Here is a 15613-nt window from a genome sequence, read left to right as displayed (position 1 = left end):
CTTCACAGACTCTTAGAGTTTAAAGGGGCATCCCAGGCCAGCTGGGCCAACCTGTCACTGAACAGGAATCCTATTTACATCACCCTTGACAAATGGTCTGAGAAGGCCTCCCTAATCCACTTTAGGCAGTTTTTCCTTATATGGATCTGAAATCTCCCTCTGGGCAGACTCACCCCATTGCTCCTCAGTTCTGCCTTCTGGGGCCAAGGGGAATAAATCTAATCCCTCTCCCATAGGAGAGAACTCTTTTAATTCTTGAAGACATCTATCATGTACTCAGCTGTAAAGTGAAGGGGTTGGACTAGGTGACCTTGGAGGTCCCTCCCAATCTAATTTTATAGTTCTATGGTTCTCCCCAAGTCTACTTTTCTGCCAGTTCCTCTAAATGATGTTTTTATAGCATGGTCTGCAGTCCCCTCGACATCTTACTCATCCTCCTCTCTAAACATGCTCCAGCTCACCAATGTCCTTCTTAAAACAAGGGGCCAAGAACTAAACAGAGTTCTCCAGACATGGTCAGCCCAGGACTATGCTATTCTGGGGTCCAGCCATGTTTCCCCCTTACTATATTTGTGAAGTGTGTGTTTTGAGCCCAAGTGCAGGACTTTTCTACAGAAAGAAGGAAGGAAATAAGCATTTATCAAGTGTCTACTGTGCTCCAGGCACTGTGCAAAGGGCTTTATCATATAATTTCATTTGGTCCTCACAACAACCCTGGGAGGTAGGTGCTATTATTATTTCTAAAAGGAAGCAATGGGGCTAAGGTCATACAGCTAGTAAGTGTCTAAGGCTGATTTTAAACTCAGGTCTTTTTAATTCCCATTCTACTGCTCTTTTCATTACTCCAACTATCAGTCACCTTCCAGGTAAATTAGTCTTTTGTGCTACTCTTGAAATCACTAGAGGCAGCATGATAAAATAGAAAGAGGGTAGGACCTTAGTCCAGATGCCCTGGGTTCGAGTGCTAACTCTCCCACCTGACTCCTTGCATAATATTAAACTGTCTGCTTCCTATCTTGGGGGCTCATGTATACAGTGAAGAAGTTGGATTAGTATTTTTCAGGTCCCTTCCAACTCTGACAATTTGTAAATCTTTTTTTTTTTTTTTTTTGCTTTCTGGAGGGCAATTGGGGTTAAGTGACTTGCCCAAGGTCACACGGCTAGTTTTTGTGTTAAGTGTCTGAGGCCGGATTTGAACTCAGGTCCTCCTGACTCCAGGGCAGGTGCTCTATTCACTGCGCCACCTAGCCACCCCACAATTTATAAATCTTGCCATGAGTTGCTCTTAAGGCTCATGATTTCCCTTTGCTTATCCAAATCTTTGTTCTCACAGGCCTAGGTCAAGTCCCACTTTTTATAGAAATTATAAACGTTAGTATTTATATGGTACTAGCTGGAAACAATGTGGGACAGTGGGAAGAATTTGGAGTTGAATGCTCACTCTGCTACTTATTTCCGTGACCTTGTCTAAGTCACAATCTCTCTGGGCTTCAGTTTGTTGTTGCTGAATTGTCTCAGTCATGTCTGACTCTCTCTGGACCCCCTTTTGGGTTTGTTTTTTTTGGCAAAGACACTGGAGTGGTTTCCTTTCCTTCCAGCTCATTTTACAGATGAGGAAACTAAGGCAAACAGGGTTAAGCAGACTTTCCTAGGGTCACACAGCTAGTAAGTGTCTGAAACTGTATTTGACCTCAGGTCCTCTAGCCACATAGCTGCCCTCTGGGCTTCAACACCCCATCTGTAAAATGAGGAGATTGGATTAGATACCTTCTGAGATTCCTTCCAGATCGAAATCAATTATTTCATTTGATCCGCACTACTACTAGTACTAAGTTATATTTGTTATTATAATCATCTCCATCTTACAGATGAAGAAACTGAACCAGCATCAGGCAGGATTATCACCCAGGGCTTCCTGCCTATTTGGCCAGTGTTCTATCTGCAAGGTCAAGTTATCTTTTGATGGAGACTGCTTCAATCCAAAGGGACAGCTCCCTTCTCCAATAAACGCACTGCCTATAACCATGCTTGTGGTTCCATGCCATCTTGCAACTTACTTATTTTAACTTTTTGTGCCCAGGCAGTACTGCTCAACTAGATTCTGAGCTTCTTAAAGTCAGGGCCTATATCCTGGATCTCTCTGCACCCTGCCCAGCTGAGCCTGGGCCCTGTGCAGGAGCAGGTGCTCAGGAGATGCTGACAAAGACAAAGAGTTGGCCAGGCCACTCAGTTAAGCAGGCTTGACAGATGGCTGCTGCAGTTACCTCCCTCCCTCCCCCAACACCTTCATTCCCTTCCAGGACAATGGGATTTTGGCTAAGGGAAGACCAGAAGCCCCCAACAAAGCCTCTGGCCAAAAGGGGGGGAGGGTTTTTTTTTTCATGCAAATAGCCCAACAAGTTGGCCAAGAAGGTGAGAAATCAGTATGCTTTGAGTGTTGGGTTGGAGTTAAGAAAGGAAGGAGGATGGGATCATGGGAGGATAAAATCACTTTGTAATCCCCTTCTTTTATTTCTGCTTTAAAAAAAAAACCAAATCAAACCAAAACCAAAGCAGGTTAATGCTTTGAGTGCTAATATCAGAGGAGCTATCCCAAGCTCTTTGCCAACCACTAGGAAAGAGTCTTTCTTCTCCCCAACATAGCTTCATTGCCCTCTCTCATAGACTGAAAATATCATATTATTTTCATGAGGTATGGGTTCTGAGGGTGAGAACCCCAAAGATAGACTTCCCCAGAGAAAAGGGAGGGGAGAATTCTTATTCCCCAGTTATATCACAGCGCGGCACTTGGGGTAGCCATGGCACACTGAAGGTGAGTGGGGTGGAGAACAGGGCCTTACAGCTTTCTCCATTTCTACCAGATCTGTCTTTATAACCACTTACTGTCTCCAGGGCAGGCAACTCAGGAATAATTTCAGTAAGGGGCAGCAGGGATGGAACTAGGAAGAGTAAAGAGCAGACACATCCTTGAGGGAGATATGGCATTCTTTATTTATAAATTAAAACATAAAATTACAAGGAACCATTTACATGACCAGAAGAAGACATGAAAAATAGAATAAAAGAGAGCTTCCCCAAAACCAAAAAATGACAAAGGGAATAAAAGTCTATTTACATGTCCAACGAAACACGGGCCTCCAGAAGCTGGAGGTGGGGATGGGGAGAGGGGAATTTCCTCTTGGGGCAGTCCCCTGCACAGCCTGCAGTGATAGCAGCAGGCATGATCTCCTGCTGCCAGGGTAGACCCAAAGGTTTCAGGGTTCCCCACAGGCACTGCCCATACAGCTCTGGGGCATTGGCTCAGATTATAGCTGTTGGGCAGGCAGGAGATTCTGCCTCCTCTAGGGACAGTTCCAATTCTTCCTGCCTGTTGTCTCACCAGGATCCTGGAGAGAACTTTAAGGAGGGAATGATCCTGGCTTATTGGGCATTTGTTCTAGACGTTCACCTAGATACCTCCCCCTCTGCACCTGGAGCTGGCCTGAGGGGTCTTTTAGTTCCCAACCCCTAGATCTCAGAACAGAGGCAGCCTCCAGAAACAGCACTTTTCAAGTTCAACCTATATGTTTGAGGAAGGTTGGAGTCAGGTGCCCATAGCTGCAGGTCATAAGGAAGAGGGCAAGACAGTCAGGAAAGATATCCAGTCATTGCAGTGAAGACAGAGTCCACAGAGGTCAGTTTCTAAAACATACAGGCAAAGTATGATTCTTGGTGAGAGGATGGGCTTTCTGGGTTATGGCTTTGCAGATAAGCCTTTATTCTCTGGCCAGCCATCCTCACTCCTCTGGGAGCATAGGGAATGGTTTGGAGAAAACGAGCAAGCAGGGGGGAATAGGAGGAGCAAGAACGTTGCCAAAGGGAAGGACCACAGAGTGGACATTTCAACAGTAAAAGGAACCAGGACAGTGAATCCTCTTGTCCCCACCCATCCTTGACTTTTCAAAGGACAGGATGCTTGCCCACCTTCATCTGTTCTCCCTAGTTTAGAGGTGGCCAGGTTGACACAGTCTAAGAACATTGAGAAATTTTCATCCAGTGCCAAGAAAAGGGAAACCAAGTCCATTCCACCTAGCTGTGTTACAGAAAGCAGCGGTACCTGTGTCATGACAAAGGGTACAGACCTCAGCACTGGGCCATGCCCTCAGGGAAAGGCATCTTTGTACCTAAGGATGCTGGAGCTAAAGGCTTCAAAGGCCATCCAGTTAGGGTCTTCCTCTATTCAAAGGCCCAAATCCCTGGTATAGCCTGGATTATGGCTGTTGGGGAGATTGGGAGAGCTCTCTTATTTGTTGAGAATTTGTTAACATCTTGGTCTTTGGGTTCAGAGAAACCTTTCCCAAGCCTGAAGCATTCCTCTCTTCTTTATATTTGTACCCTCAGGGCCTAGCATGGTGTCTGGCATTAGTAGGTGCTAATAAATACTTATTAATTGATTAGATAAGGTCTTTCACAAAGAATCCTTTGTGTTTTGGGAGCTGTTTTCTCTTGGATAGGCTTTAATCTAAGAAAAAAATGTTGGCTCTCTCTATACAATTTTTTGTTTGTTTTTGTTTTTGCTATAAGATGGAGTGGGAAGATTTGGAATGTACAAGGCACAGGCTGGCTTGAAAGGGTTTGGGGTTGGGAAGGTGAGGTCTTTTACTAGCTGGTTGGGACTTGGGTATCCTGCAGGGTCCTGCCCTTATAGCAAAGGAAGGACATTTGGTTTTGGAATTCTAGGTTCAAATTGAGTCTCAAACCAGCCATGATTGTAAAGCTCATCAAGAACTGAGCTCCTGAGCAAATCCTTCTATGTCAAGGTGTCATATTGTGTGTGGGCTAGGGAAGGTGATTCTTTCCTCTCCTACCAGGTTACTCACTCATAGCCCTAACCCACCTGCTTTGATTTATGATACCTGACACCAGGGACTCAAAGGAATATTGGGGACTCCATGGACAGACCATGGGGAACTAGGCTTCTAGTCTTCTATCCTTGATCTTCAATCGAGCAAGGAGGAAACTCTGAGGGGCACTAGGAAAGAGGCAGGGGGCATTTCTCTGGAAGAAGCAGGTCAAAGACGAAGAGACAGGGAGTAGGGAGAGCTGCCTAACCTTAAAATTTTCAGAACCTCAATCGCTACCTTCCCACTGCTTCCATTGGAAATGTCTCCCTGGGAAGTGCTTGGGTATACAGTTCTGAGATTTGGAGGGAGATGGCTGTTACAAGTACAGCATCTGCAGTTAGAGGCAAAAATAGACTGGAGAACAGCCGGCTGCCTGCTAGGTCTGCTGTTTGCTTCTGAGAGGGGGAAAATATCCTTTAACAACTTCCAAACCAAAAAATTCAATGTCCTAGAAACTGAGGGGGGGGGGGGGGGGAAGAAACAGCTCACAGATTTTTAAAGCTGGAAAGAAACTTCACAATCACCTATTCCACTCCTTTCATTTTATGGAAGAGGAAATTGAAGTCCACGAGAAGGGAAATAATTTCTCCAAGGACACACAGCAAGTTAGCAGCAGTGCTGGGACCAGAGCCCAAGTCTTCTGGTTTCCAGGTCCCTTGGATGCTGGCTGATCCTGCTGGCCTGGCTTTTTGGTTTCCATGTTTCTGTGAGGTGGAAGGAGGATCAGGGGTGTTTATGGGTTTATTTGACAGACTCGGGGATGGTAGATGTATTTGACAGACTCGGGGATGGTAGATGTGAAGTTGTCTTCCACCTTCCACTCCAGCATCACTGTCCCAGTGGCGCTTTGGGTGTGGTACTGAAACTTATTAAGAATTGGCACTGAAGATACTACCCAACAATTGGGCTGGGTTGGGTGTGGGAGAATGAATCAGGCCAGGAGATAAGGAGCCAAGAAAAGAACTCCAGAAGTTACATGGGAAATGGTGGTGTCCATCGATGATTATGGACACTAAGGGAATACTTCCAACTTGAATTGGAAGAATGGTCAAAGGCAGCAGGTTTCTAGCTTGGAACCAGCAGGGAAATCCACTCCCTTGGTCTGCCTGGAAAAAAAAAAATGGCAGCTCTTCTAGAGACAGTAGAAAAGCATACAAATCCCTGCTTTGGAAAACCTGGGGAAGACACTAAACTCTGGGATTTGTTTTTCCTCTCTGAAGTCTAGTCCCTTGTTTCCATAGCTTTGGGGAGACTGGTCACTGAAGTCAAAGCTTAGCAGCCTTCTTTGGAGAGACACCAACCATCTCTGCCAGGAAGCATCCTGGCCAGAGGAGTTGGGCTAGAGTTGGCATGAGTGAGCCCCTGGCTTTAGTTCTGTCATGAATTGGTCATTCCTATCACTCCCTGTGACTGGTTCATCTTTAACTCATTTTAGGTTTCCCTAAACTCTGAGGCCTCTTCCCTAACTTTATCTGTGGCATCCTTGGAGCCATTCTTCCTATGAAGTCTTCTTCTGTGGGGCAGAGGAGGGTCTCCTGGACTCTGAAGAATTATGGAGCCACTGAGGAAACTTCTTATTCTTGATGAATGAGAAACATTTCAGGATATCCCAAAGAGCTTCTCCCCAGCAAGGGTTCAATTCCAAGGCTCCTGGTCAGTAATGGCTTTTCTCCATCCCAAGGCAAATTAGTGTCTTCATGAGGAAAAAAAAAGTCTTCTCAGGGCAAGAGGAGAATTCTGGGTGTCCCAAAAGATAGAAGTGAGGTTGGGATGGCTATAATACCCCTGGGAGGGCAGGCAGGAGTATGATGACCAGCTCAACTGGGTCATGGCTGATGCAGACACCTTGGTGAGGGTTTGGCCACAGGATCAAGTATCAAGTGTCTCTTCTCCGAAAGTTACATTCTACCTTTGGTGGCTGGGGGAGAGGGATGGGGAGATGGGAGTAACTTGGCCAAGAGTGAAGAAGAAAGGGTTTCCCCAAGTATAGCACAGCTGAGCAAGTGATGTGTTGTCTTGGATGGGTCCAGCTTTTCTGCACCCCCCCCCCCCCCTCCTCCCCCCCTTCCCACCTCAGGGCCCTCAGATCTCAGTGGCAATGATATCCTCATAGGGGACATCAGCCCCCTGGATGTCAATCTCCAAGGGCTCGGCCCCCCCATCCCCCCTCGACAGCTGCTGCAGGGCCTTCTCCAGCCTCTGATTACGTTGGTACATGGCCAGGTAGCTCTGCTGCAGCTGCTTCTGATAATGGATCACCTTCTCCTTTTCCTCCCTCCACACCAGCCGCTCATGCTGGAAGCCGGAGGACATCTGGTCGTGGCCCTGCCGCTCCTCCTTCAGCTCCGCCCGCAGCCTCTCCAGCTCCCTCTGCAAGGCGGGGATGTCCTCTGGACCAGCGGCCCCTGCGGAGATGCCGTCCCAATCGGTCTCGGCCCTGCGGCCGCGCTCCTGGCGGAGGAGGCCAGCCTCAGTCCGCAGCTCCAGGAGCTCCTGCTCCAGCAGGTTCACCTTCTCTCGCAGCAGCTCCGCCTCGTTCTTCTTGCGCTGCAGCTCGTTTTCACACACCTCCAGCTCCAGGCTCTTGGTCCGTAAGGCGCTTTCTAGGTCTTGGGTCTTCAGCTCCATTCCTTCAAGCTTCCCCCGAGTGTCCTTCAGTTGGGCCTTAAGGCTGAGGATCTCGCTGGCCTTGGCATTGACCTCTGTCTGGGACTCTTTCAGCTGCTGCTTCAGGAGGGAGATCTCACCGGACTTCTGGCACACCTGTCCAGAAAGAGGAAAACCAGGGAATTTCATGAGAGGAATTTCACCAGGGCCAGAAAAGTCTCTGCTCAGGGGACGTCCCTGATTTCTGAAAAGTTGGAGACTTATTCAAAAGGAAGGAAACAAACAAACATTTAGGAAACACCTATTATGTGTCAGGCACTGTGATAAGTGCTTTATGAATATTCTCTCAGAAATTCTGGGAGGTGGGTGCTATTATTATCCCCAATTTACAGTTAAGGAAACTGAGTCAGAGGTAAAGTGACTTGCCCAGGGTCACACAACTAATAAGTGTCAGAGGCTGGATTTGAACTCAAGTCTATCCTGCCTTTTGACTCAGGACTCTGCAGTGAGCCACCTAGCTGTCTAGGTAGTTTCAGGGACTTGGGCTGATACTTCCCAGCTTTTTTCAGCCTGTGGGGCAAACTTGGGAGTTCACTCAGTTCTCAGACTCAGGTACTGGTGTATCCATAAACCTACTTCACTCCCAACCCAGTCTGTTTCTGTAAAGTGAAAGATTTTAACTGAATGATTTCTTTTCTTTCTTTTTTTGTTGAGGCAATCAGGGTTAAGTGACTTGCCAAGGGTCACACAGCTCGTTAAGTGTCTGAGGCTGGATTTGAGCTCCAGTCCTCCTGACTCCAGGGTCCCCTAGCTGCCCTAAATGATTTCTAAGGGTATTTATATGGCATAGGGGAGAGAGTGCTGGACTTGGAATCAGAAAGACCTGGGATCAAATCCAAATTCATTACTTAAAAACTAAGTGTGGCCAGTGGCAAGTCATGTAATCTCTTAGTCACTTAGCGTCAGTTTCTTCACTGGTAAAAGGGAGGTCATCCTAACTACAGTATCCACCTCATAGGGTCAGTGTGAGGATCAGACGAGATAAAAATTCATAAAATGCTTTACAGCACATAAAGCTCTATGTCAATTTTGGTTAGCATCATTAAGATTATCACCTGTAGAATAACATACACACTCAATTGGTTATCTTACCCTACAGGAAAGTAAGGAGAAGGGGAAAAGAGGGAGGGATGAGAGAAGGGAGGGCAGATTGGGGGAGGGGATAGTTAGAAGCAAACACTTTTGAAAAGGGACAGGGTCAAAGGAGAAAATAGAATAAATGGGGGGCGGGATTCTGCACTTGCCATCTGAAGATGACAAGGAGGCAAATATAGTTAGTCTTTCACAAGACTACTATGGAAATGTTTTACATAGGTACACATGTATAACCTATATTGAATTGCTTGTCTTCTCCATGGGGGTGGGTGATGAGGGAAGAAGGGAGAGAACCTGGAACTCAAAGTTTTAAAAATCAATGTTAAAAACTTGTTGGGGCGGCTAGGTGGCACAGTGAACAGAGCACTGGTCCTGGAGTCTGGAGGACCTGAGTTCAAATCTGGTCTCAGACACTTAACACTAGCTATGTGACCTTGGGCAAATCACTTAACCCCAACTGCCCTGCCTTCCCCCCTCCAAAAAAAAAGGCAAAAAAAATTGTTGTTACATGCAACCGGGAAATAAGATATACAGGGAATGGGGTATAGAAATCCATCTTGCCCTATAAAAAAGTAAGGCAGAAGGGGGGAAGGGAGAGAATAGGGGGATATAAGAGAGGGCAGACTGGGGAAAGGAATAATCAGTATGCTGGGGAGCAGGGGGGTAAGGAAGAGATGGGGAAAAATTCTGGAACTCAAAATCTTGTGGAAATGAATGTTGAAAACTAAAAATAAATAAATAAATTCTGAAAAAATTAAATAAAAAAAAGATTATCACCTCTACCTGTATGTATAGCTATGACCTATTAGGATGTGGAACCACATAACTTGAATTTAAATCTTTGTTCTGGCACTAGCTATTGAACTACACCTAGAAAGTTGAAGTGCTGGTCTTGAAGTTTCCTTGCAGTTCTGAAATTCTATATTCCATAATCTAATAATAAGCAGTTCATAAAGTGGTTTAAGGCAGGAGTGGTGGTGAAGCCAGATCCAACAGACATGTTAAATTTTCAGTGTGAGTGATTATACCTTGGAAATTGGCATACACTGAAAATTAAGGCTTGATTTGTTGTTTTGTTGATTGTCTAGACTTGTGATAGTGATGGATAAGATGTTAATAATGAAGACTCAGCTTAGTAGAGTGTGTCATACAGCTGATTGTGAAACATTGACCAGCATGCCCAGCTTTAAGATTTACAAAATGCTGCATGTATATTATCACATTGGATCCTCATATCAATCATGGGAGTGTGTGCTATTATTATCCCCATTTTAGAGAGGAAGAAACAGAGACTGAGAGATGAAGTGATTTACCCAGGGTCACATATAGGTAGCAAGTGTCTGAGGCAGGTATGAACATCAGTCTTCTTCACGAAAAGTCCAGTGGTCTATCCATCATGCCATTTAGCTGCTTCTATAATATAGCTTTACATATGCTTAGAAGTTTATTATCTATACCCAGATCTGTAGAACTATACCAGTATCTAAATGCAGTTCTATGTCTAGGTATTGTGTATTATCTATTTATTATGTATTAAAGATTTATCTATTTATTATATATTAAAGATATCTTTTAAGGTCACAGGATTTAGAGGTAGAAGGATCTTGGAGAACATCTAGACAAGGAGACTCAGACTGTAGATAGATTTTTAAGGAGTCCATTTAACTTGGATGAAAAAATACATTTACTTGAAAATAACTTTTCCTTTAAAATATTATTTATTTTATGCAATAAACACATTACTCTGAGAAAGGGTCTGCAGGCTTCATCAAACTGCTAAACGAACTGAGGAAAATGAGGCCAGGGTAGGGGATATTTTTATTACTTCATTTCACTTTAAGGATTTCTGATTTTGTTAACGTGGCTACTGTCTACACCAGTGTTCTCTCTGTCTCTCTCTTGGTCTCTGTCTCTCCCTTCCTTCCCTCCCCCCCTCTCTGAGTCTCTCTGTCTCTCTCCCTTTTCCTCTCTTTCTCCCTCTCCCTCTCTTCCTCCTTTTCCCCATCATTTTGCAGCTAATCTGGTGATGAGCCTCTCAAAATTTAGCTAGTCTGATCTTCAGATGACAAGTGCAGAATCCACTTAAACACCAATATACTCAAAATGCTTCTCAATCCAGTAGAACCAATAGTCACAGCTTATGTTCCAATGGAAGACTTCACCAGTCTTTGAGACTTTACTAGCCAGAGCTCTTCCTACTCCACAATGAAGCATCTGAGTAATACTTCAGTGGATACTTATCTATATTCTTTACTACAATATCACCTATACCTTTTCCCATACCCATTCCCATCAGCCATATTCTCTCCTCTCTGTCATTACACCCACCTTCTCTATCCTTCCATGCTCCACTCTAAAACTGGCATAGGATTGCTACCCACCTCTTGACAGAGGGACAATGGACCCAAGATGAAGAATGAACACAATCAATGTGGGAAATTTGTTTAAATATATATTTTCTGCAAGGGCTCTATTTTTTCCTTTTTTTCCCCAGTGGGGTGAGGAATGAGAAGGCAATGGAGGAGAGAGAGAGAGGGTAGAGCCAAAAGCAAAAAAAGAAAGAAAAGAGGGTCATTGAGGCGTCTTTCTTAAAAATGGAGACAAAAGGACAGAAGGAAGATTAGAAAGAAGACTTCAAAAGAAGCTATACACTTCAAAAGAAAACTACATGATACAGACCTGCAATTTCATATACAATCATCTCTCTCCCTCCCTCCCTCCCTCCCTCCTTCTCTCTGTTTCCCTCTCCTCTCTCTCTGACTCTCCTCTCCTCTCTCCTTCTCCTTCTCTCTCTCCCTCTCCTTCTCCCCCCCCATATACATATATATATATATATATAATTCCTATTCTATTTGTTGTTTATTAGGTTCATAATGACAAAATTAATAAAAATAAAATGGCACATAGCAATAAGAAAGCCAACACAGAGTAGTGGACAGACATCTTTGGACATTAGTGGAACATAGGGGTCTGCCTAGGCAATACAGTTTTGTGTAAGAAAAAGAAAGAGGTCATCCACCTATCAATGGTGGGTGGGCTTTGATGGCCCAATGGGCATCACAAGATGGGCAAAACAAGAGTGATCTCTCCCAGATTCTCTGTGGCTTTACACTAAGATTCTTTGTCCTTTAGTTTTTATCATCATTCTCATCCACTTCTAGGGAAAAGGATTCCTAGAGGGTTCCTACTGCTGGGCCATTGGAAGTCTAGAGGTAATCCTACCTGAAGGACTGATGGCCTCTTGGGATTCTTTGATTTGCAAACATCATAAAGCTGCCATTTACTGTTCTATCCTCCACTGCATAGTCTTCTCCAGTACTGAGGACAGACATACTTACTGGGCTACTTAGGGTGTGGGTATAGCTCCAGACAGTATGGGAGGCCACAAGGTGATGGAGTAGATAGTGGGCTGGCTTTGGAGTCAGAAAAAACCTGAATTTTAATTCTGCCTCAGATACTTTCTAGGTGTGTGACCTTGAGTGAGTCATATAACCCCTCTCTGACTCAGTTTCCTCACTTGTAAAATGAAGGGGTTGGACTTGATGGCTTCAAAGGTCCCTTGGAGCCCTAAGTTGATGATGTATTGTTCTATGATTGGATAACTTCTAGATGGGTATGGATAAGGGACTGGCACAGTGTAGAAAGTGCTGGGCCTGGAGTCAGGAAGACCTGAGGTCAAATATGTGACCCTGGACCAGTCACTTAACCCTATTTTCTTCAGTTCCTCATCTGTAAATTGATATGGAGAAAGAAATGGCAAACCACTTCAGTATCTTTGTCAAGAAAAGCCCAAATGGGGTCATGAAGAATCAGACACAATAAAAGACGACTGAACAACAACAGTGGGGAAGGAGAACAAGCATCAAACATCTACTATATGTTGGGCACTGCAATAAGAGCTTTAAAAATATTATGGGACTTGTAGGGGGCACAATGGATAGAGTTGCCAGGCCTTAAGTCAGGAAGATCTGAGTTCAAATCTGACCTCAGACATGTACTAACTGTGTGACCCTGGGTAAGTCACTTAACCTGTGCTTGCCTCAGGTTCCTCAATTATAATATAGGGATAATAATAGCACCTACCTCTCAGCGTTGTTGTGAGGACCAAAATGAGTTAATAATTACAGAGCACTTAGCATAATTCCTGGCACACATGAGTATGATGTAAATATTAGCTATTGTCATTATTATTAAAATGAGTATAATAATAAAGAATTTAATCTCCCAGTTTTGTTGTGAGGACCAAATGAGATAATAATTGTAAAGCACTTAGCGCAATGCCTAGTACATGGTAAATGTTATTATTATTTTTGGAGGGGTAAAGGAAAGGCAATTGGAGTTAAGTGACTTGCCCAAGGCCACACAGCTAGTTAAGTGTCAAGTGTCTGAGGTTGGATTTGAACTCAGGTCCTCCTGACTTCTCTCCTGCTCTATTCACTGTTCTGCCTGCTGCCCCATAGCTATTATCTCATTTGATTAATAGGCCTCATAGGAAGCCTTGTGGAGAAAGGGCCCCCTGAGCTGGATGCAGGGACCCTAGAAATCCTGGTGACTCTGATTTCCAGGCCAGCATCTCTGCCCCCCCCCAGCCCCCCCAAGCAGGCCACCTGGCCCAGCCTCACCTCCCACTGTGTCTCCTCCAGGGCAGGAGCAAAGTTGGTCTTCTCCTTCTCGTAGGACCTCAGCTTGGTCTCCAGCAAGTCCTGCTCCTTCATGAGATTTTCCAGCTCTCCCCGGAGCTGCTTCTTCTCTTGCTGCAGCTGGAACACCTGCAGCTGCAGGGCCTGCTGGGTGCGCTGGCTCTTCTGGGAGGCCTGCCTCAGCTTGTTGCTGCATTTCTGCTTCAGGCCGTCCAGCTCCTCCTGGCAGCGCTGCTGCTTCTCCTCATAGGCCTGGCTAGAGGCCAGCTCCTTCTCCTCCAAGCTGCACTGTAGCTTTTGCAGCTCGCCCTCCCTCTCCAGCAGCTTCTGCTCCAGCTCCTGGATGGTACACTCATCTGTGGACAGGGGCGAGCGGATGCAGGCAGCCTTGTCGGCTTTGCTCGGGTTGCCAATCTTGCTGCCCCCATCGGAAAAGGACAAGGCCTTCAGGCTCATCATGTTGCTGTCCTGAAGCATGGCACCCTGGGTGATATTGTGGGCGGAGCCCCCGAAGCGATTGATGGGCCCCACGGGGGTTACCAGGGGGTCCAGCTGGTAGCTGCTGCTGGTGCTGTGAGTGGGGAGGCTGGACATAGAGTTCCGGCCCGAGTCAGACAGTGCCCCCGAGCACAGGGCCGGTTTCAGCTCCTGATCCTTGGCTTTATCCAGAGGAGCTGGGTGCAGTTGGTGGCTGGCATTTTCTGGGGGGGAGGAGTGGAGAATGGCCCCTGATCTCGGCAACACAGGCTTGAATGCTGTCGGCCTTGCGATGCTCTTTTCTGAGCCCTAGGGAAGAAAAAGACCCAAATTCCTTTACAATTCCTCCCCTTTTCTTTCCTCCCTCTCCTGCCAGAAATGATGATGGTGATAGAATTGGGGAGTTTGTGATAATAAGGAGAAATATTCTGGTACAGTACAGGGGTGGGGAACCTGCAGCCTTGAGGCCACGTGTGACCTTCTAGGTCCTTGGGTGCGGTCTTTGAGTCCACGTTTTACTGAATAAATCCTTTTATTAAGAGGATTTATTCTGTGAAGTTTGGGCTCAGTCAAAGGGCAGCCCTTGAGGACCTAGAGGGACCATGTGGACTTGAGGCTGCAGGTTCCCCAGCCCTGGGATAGTAGATAAAGGGTCGACCTTGGAAAATGAAGGTTATTATTCTTGTTCAGTCCTGTCCAACTCTACATGACTTGGCAAAGATATAGGTGTGGTTTGCCATTTACTCCTCCAGTGTACCCCCTCTGTATAGAGGACGACCTGAGGTAAATGAGTTAAGTGACTTGCGGAGGGTCATACAGCTAGTCTGATGTCAAATTTGAACTCAGATCTTGCTGACTCCAGGCCAGATGCTTTAGTCACTGCTTTATCTAATGCTGTTCATTCTTGGTTCTCAAAGAGTACTAATGACATAACCAGGGTGATCCTGACTTGTGTGTATGAAGTGGATTGAAGTGAGACAGAGCTGCTCAAGGTCATTAGCCTAGTTCACCATCACAAAAATCTCAACCTGGGAGAGTTTCTGGATTGGCCCCTTGGAGAAAGAGGAATAATTCACCAAAGGCATGTCCCAGGACCCCAGAGCTAGAAGGGTAATGGGATTACAGATGGAGAGCTAGAAGGGGCCTCAGAGACCTTCTTGTCCAACTCTCTCATTTTACAGATGAGGAAACTGAGGCTCATGAGTTAAGTGATTTGTCCAAATTTAGGCAGTACTAAATGTTCATGGTGGTATTTTTTTTTTGCTTGAGGAGGGAGGGCAGGGCAGTTGGGGTAAGTGACTTGCCCAAGGTCACATGGCTAGTGTGTCAAGTGTCTGAGGTCGGATTGGAACTCAGGTCCTCCTGACTCCAGAGCTGGGGCTCTATTCACAGCACCACCTAGCCGCCTCTGTGGTGGTGTTTAACGTCAGGTCTTCTGACCCAGGACAATTACCCTTTCTTTGGTACCATAACAACTCCGAGATTCAGATTTTGTTGTAAGCGCTATCCTCTTCCCTACTGGGATGATTTCTCCACAGATAACGTTGTAGATGAAGTGGCCTGCTATGTAGGACAGATCTTATGAGGGAAATGCCTTGTGTCCAGAAGGAATTGGTGATAGCCATCCTGTGAGATGCCACCTATTACCTGCCTTCCAGTTTGGGAGTCAAAGGATCTAAAGGTACAAAGCCCTGACCTTGTATACCTGTGTGACCTTGGGTAACTGCACCTTTCTGGGCCTCAGTTTCCTCCTCTGTAAAATGTATGGGTAGGAGTAAACTTTTAGTGTTCCTTCCAACTCTAAATCTGGTGATCCTATGGGCTATCACCAAGATGTCTTTTTCTTCCACA

At 45.7% G+C, this 15613-nt stretch overlaps 1 protein-coding gene and 1 long non-coding RNA gene across 3 annotated transcripts in view; both read right to left on the bottom strand.

Moving 5' to 3' along the window:
• Nucleotides 1-2967: 2967 nt before the first annotated feature.
• LOC138152062 (uncharacterized) overlaps nucleotides 2968-15613 on the bottom strand; it is a 73873-nt gene continuing 61227 nt past the window's right edge. Inside the window, exon 2 of the long non-coding RNA XR_011166016.1 lies at nucleotides 2968-6381. This is a non-coding gene — a long non-coding RNA (uncharacterized lncRNA). The remainder of the gene's footprint in view (nucleotides 6382-15613) is intronic.
• Nucleotides 2968-15613, bottom strand: part of LZTS1 (leucine zipper tumor suppressor 1) — a 73812-nt gene continuing 61166 nt past the window's right edge. For both annotated transcript variants that reach the window (XM_069075739.1, XM_069075737.1), the window contains 2 exons: nucleotides 13268-14071; nucleotides 2968-7646 (listed from right to left, as the gene is read on the bottom strand). In XM_069075739.1, coding sequence (XP_068931840.1) covers nucleotides 6966-7646; nucleotides 13268-14071 — 1485 coding nt within the window. In that variant the 3' untranslated portion in view covers nucleotides 2968-6965. The remainder of the gene's footprint in view (nucleotides 7647-13267; nucleotides 14072-15613) is intronic.

The sequence above is a fragment of the Petaurus breviceps genome, unplaced genomic scaffold, assembly GCF_028583685.1.
Source record: "Petaurus breviceps papuanus isolate PSGF00001 unplaced genomic scaffold, PetGlider_PUasm1.0 90919, whole genome shotgun sequence".
NCBI lineage: Eukaryota > Metazoa > Chordata > Mammalia > Diprotodontia > Petauridae > Petaurus > Petaurus breviceps.
The sequence above is the reverse complement of the archived record's forward strand: the minus strand, read 5'-3'. Positions and strand labels throughout refer to the sequence as shown.